This window comes from Micropterus dolomieu, linkage group LG12 (genome assembly GCF_021292245.1).
Source record: "Micropterus dolomieu isolate WLL.071019.BEF.003 ecotype Adirondacks linkage group LG12, ASM2129224v1, whole genome shotgun sequence".
NCBI lineage: Eukaryota > Metazoa > Chordata > Actinopteri > Centrarchiformes > Centrarchidae > Micropterus > Micropterus dolomieu.
The window spans coordinates 37,614,300-37,619,146 of NC_060161.1; the positions used below are offsets into that span (position 1 = coordinate 37,614,300).

General features: G+C 42.3%; 1 protein-coding gene across 1 annotated transcript in view; it reads left to right on the forward strand.

The window, feature by feature from the left end:
• Positions 1-4,655: 4,655 nt before the first annotated feature.
• The window catches only part of LOC123980240 (zinc finger protein 836-like), a 20,260-nt gene continuing 20,068 nt past the window's right edge, over positions 4,656-4,847 (forward strand). The window contains 1 exon segment of the mRNA XM_046064538.1: positions 4,656-4,819. Within this exon segment, the coding sequence (XP_045920494.1) occupies positions 4,751-4,819 (69 nt within the window). The 5' untranslated portion in view covers positions 4,656-4,750.

A 4,847-nucleotide genomic window follows, 5' to 3' on the forward strand; every position in this document is an offset into this window, starting at 1 on the left:
TCTCTCTCTCTCTCTCTCTCTCTCCTTCCCTCTCTCTCCCTTCTTCTCTCTCTCTCTCTCTCTCTCTCTCTCCTTCCCTCTCTCTCTCTCTCTCTCTCTCTCTCTCTCTCCTTCTCTCTCTCTCCCTGCAGCACATGTTGGCACATCAGACCCACAGACAGGCAGCAGCCCCTCCCAGCGGTGTTTTTCTTGGCTAATAAAAGACTAAACTACCAGTGCCTCCAGTTCACAGCTGATTAGCCAAAAGAGCCAAATATAGTTAACTTATCTTAAGTTTAGGCAACCTATCATGCCCATACAGGGTAATGTACTGTACTTTTGATGTTAACTAATTAAATCAGCTAATTTGCATATATTTGTAATGACTTACATCGAGAGTCTTTTCCTCTGAAATGTTCTCTTTAAATATGCAGATTAGCTTGTTTTGGTTTACAAGAAATCCACAGACGGAGGGTAGTAGGCTTAAAACAACACACATCTCAATGTGTATGAAATGAGAAAAAAGTGTATTGCTTAAAATAGTGACTTCATCATTTTGATCGTGGGCTCCTCATCTGTTAACTTTCCACTCTATTAGTTTGTTGTTTGCTGATAGATATTTACATGACAGCCTTCCCTAAAATGTGAAACTAAGTCCTGCTTGTGATACAAAAGGTAAAAAGTATTTATTTCATGCCTGCAGCACAAGGTCACAGTTTAGTGTGAACATTTGATGTTGAAGTGTATGATTATTTTCCTTTTCTGGTCCCTGCTCTTGTCATAAACTTTGCAAATACTAAAGACCACGGTCTCTGTGTGAATAGATTATTTTGTAGAAAAATGTTGAGAATGAAACAATTTGTGTGAGTTTGAAGGAATTAAAATAAATTTGTAAGGAAGTCAGAGTTTTGTTAATATATTCAACGTTTGGTTTGAAAATTTTTAGTGTCTGTGCACATCCCTGCTCAAGCACACACACACACAGGCACCTTACCTTGACACAAAACCAAGATCCATGAACATGCGAACAAAGCCACGAAACGTGCTGATGTTAATGCAGTCATGACTGCAGAGCTGCAGCAGCTGATGAAGATGAAACCTGCTGTGTAGTTTTTGTTCACAATGAACCTCCCCCCATATGGTAATCAACAGTATCAATCTCTCAACAGTGGAACGTCAGTTTGTCAGACAATTAGCTATTGAGATAGGGCCAGAATACATACAGGATACACACAAACACAATACCATGAACACTGGTAAAATGTGTTGCAAATATCCAACAGACAAACATCACTGGCACAAGGACAAAAAAGTAAGAAAACATCTGACAACCCAACAGCAGGGATGGAAAGACTGCGAGAATATTCAAGATAAGATAGAAATGTTTGATCCCACACTGGGAAATATCACTTATTACTGCAGCTCCAGATACAACAGAACTGATAAGAAAATACGCATTAAACAAAAATAGAATAGAAATAAAAAAGTAAGAATAACAGTTATATGTACACTGTTAACTCTTTACAACCCAAATATTCCAAATATTCTACCATTACTTTAAAGAACAGCTTTATGATGCAAAACAAAACTTAATAGAGGTCCTTGATGGTGCCCGCCAAGTAGGGTAATAATAATAAAACCATGGAGGGACCGAGAGTAACCGCCCAAACAGGATGCTCTAAGTCAATAGAACGCGCCCGCAACGAGGCGAGAGAAACAATATAATTTAATTTGTCAACACTACACGTGGCATTCTTTGGTCGAGGGATTTTGACAAGGTTATTGGTTTGTGTTTGTTTTAATAGTTTGTTGTTTTGTAACAATTCAATTTTAGTTTTTTGCAAATTTCTTTAATTTGAAGAGAGACATTAATACAATCAGTGTATGAAGGAGCGTGTCTGCCACAATCGAAAATTAGTGTTAGAAATAAAAAAAGCTCAATAAATAAATAGGCATCCAAATGCACCAAAAAAAATAAACAATTGTATTTTAATTTGAGCTGCAAGCAGCTATGAGCGGGCCCTTTGCACCTGAAATGCATGGGGCATACCACGGCACACCACAGATGCCGTTGCTGTCCTGACCCAGTTCTGAATTGTCAGGCGCTTCAGACACTGCAAAGAGGACTTAAACATCACTTCCTGTGTCCCCTATGTGGCAAAAGAGACCACCCGGTAACTATTTGTTATGTGTCAGTACGTCAAGTGTGGAAATCAAGGTGAGCAGATTTTGTTATTTAGTTTGTGAGTTATCAATAAAATAAGGTGTAGAATTAAAATGATTTTTGGGCCTACATGTGAGACCGACCATGCAGGCTTTGGTCGGCTTCACTATTTCAACTGTGGCTTACCCCCTTGATCATGATGAAGAAATGCTGAATAAAGTAACTGCTGATGAAACTGAACATTTCTTGCTGCTGCAGCTGCACATTAAAAGCATTTAACTGGCAAAACACTAGGTGACTTTTATTTTGAAGTAGTCACAGGAAATGCAATCTGTTTGTAAGTGAGATGAGTGCTGACTGCTCATATTCAGCAAAAATGCATCTAATGAAGACAATTGTCATTTTCAACAGTTTTCTGACAGCGGACAAGTTTGAAATATTGCAGTGAGTAATGCAACAGTCAGCAGCTGCAGACACAGTGAGCTGTTAGATAAAGAGCTGCAGGCGACAGGCTGCACACCTCCACCTTCTCAGCCAGGTAACACACTCCTTTCACTTTTGCTGTTCATGACTGATCACACAATTATGGAAAATAGTGAGCCGCTGACATGAGGACCAGAAGCCTCATGATTGATAGAGCGAAGCACAGTTGCTTACTCAGAACATGCTCTTTAGGGCTCTGTTTATGTTTCATTTCAAAACACTATGTCTCAACAGAGAAAGTGCCGGCAGAACATTAACAGTGAACACACAAAATATCACTGGCGCTTCCCAGAACACCGTGGCTGCACAGGGGGGTTAAACCATGAGCAGGCCACCTGAGCGCGAAGCTGGCACCACCTGTGACGGCGGGGCAGAAATCCGGGAGAGCGGAGTAGGGAGCTGTGCCTGCAGCGGCCTCGGGCCAAACTCGCCGCTGGCGGTCCTTCTTGCAGCCGCGGTGGTCTCTCCAGGGAGCGACAAAAGGACAACACCATACACAGGGTTGAGTGTGAGCGTATCATGTCCACACGAAGCGTAATGTCTGCTTTCGGCTCATAGGACGCAGCCTGGACGCACAGAAGGACCGTCTCAGTGATGCTGTGATTATCCACAAGCTCCCAGCTAGACACTGCCGGGTGAACGTGTGAAATGTGAGCAGCATCACACACGCTGCCCGGCAGAAGAAGAATATCTGTTGTGCCCACATGAAGCATCCGCTCTCGTGCGCTCATTCACAATTTCTGTGAGAGAGAGTGTACTGCTTGTTGCTTTGAGCTCGAGCTGCAAGTTAGTCACCTGGATAAGGGCAGCTGATTTTCCATTTTATATTAATCTCATATTTATTGTGTCTGAGCTCTTCAGCGAAGTTCGGCTAGATGATGTTAACGCTGAGTGAGATATTGAAACCAGATCCTCCATATATTTATGGTTGTAGTGTTCAATCAAATGGAAATATTCTTGATATCTTGATCGAACCAGCAAAAAGTCTTTGGTCTGAATATGATCACATGGCTGACTCTTCCACCCCCAGAGATGTGGAGAAAACATTTATAGGCCTATGTGTTAATCTGTTTTTACTCTGTGCTTTAATACGCTGCCACAGAAAGAGATCCTCCCCAACAATTTTTCCCAACTATCAGCATTTATTTATGAAGTGAGCATCACATCAACATGTTGTTATATTTCTAATTTCTTCTTTATTAACGGAGACTAAAGAGGTTTGCAGGCTACATTCACAACACACAGTTTTCCTTCAGTGGCTTTGTGTTTGCATCTGTTTGGGCTGCTCATTAATGCAGCTGAATAGCCAGCTGATGTCCACATGTTCAGCTCTCTGCCTCCTATTCAAGCTGATCACCTGAAGAGAGGTGAAAATGCGCATCAGTCGCCTTTTCAAGCAGCTGATCCCCATTTGAATAGAGAGCCGACCTGGACAAACACACGATGGCCCGTTAAGTGAACAAACAGCTTCACTGTGATGTTAATGATGTGTTTGGACTCTCTTAGCTGCCGAGAGAAGCAGCAGATGTTTGTGAACAAACTGTCTGTTTCATCTGATTTCTCCATTTAAACAGTAACCATAATATAGCTACTCCTTTGTGGCCCGGGGAGAAAGTCCCAGACTCCCTTCAACAATCCTGCAGTTTAGTGACTTGTTGAGTTAGAGGAAACTTTAGAAACTTTGTGAAACGCTGTCTACGACAAACTCTTAATGATTCTGCTGTAAATTCAACATTAAATGTGACACATGAAGTTATTTCTTTCTTTGTGTAAAAATACGATGAACAAAAAGCTTCAGCAGGATATTTTCATGAGCCTCTGATGTGATAATAACAAGCGCTTCATTAAAACTCTGCTCTGTGTGAAGCACACTCCCTCATACACATCAAATATGATCAGCTGGTTTCAGGAAACCAACTAACTAAACTTCATCTTCTGCCTGAAATCAAGGAGCCATGTTTCTAAACGGCCTTAGCGACAGTAACTAAGGGGCGGGGCGAGACGCCGTGACATCGCGGGATCACGCAGCGCTCCTGTATCTCAGCCTGAAGAGCTCCGAGACCAGAATCCAGACTCAGTCCAGGACAACACGGTCCACCAGTCACAGCGGAGACCTGCAGGACGATGGAGAACCAGAACCCGGACCACAGGAGCCAAACAGCAGCCTCGTGCTCTGATAGCACCGATGTTCAGGTCAGTGTTCATGACTTCATCACGAGAC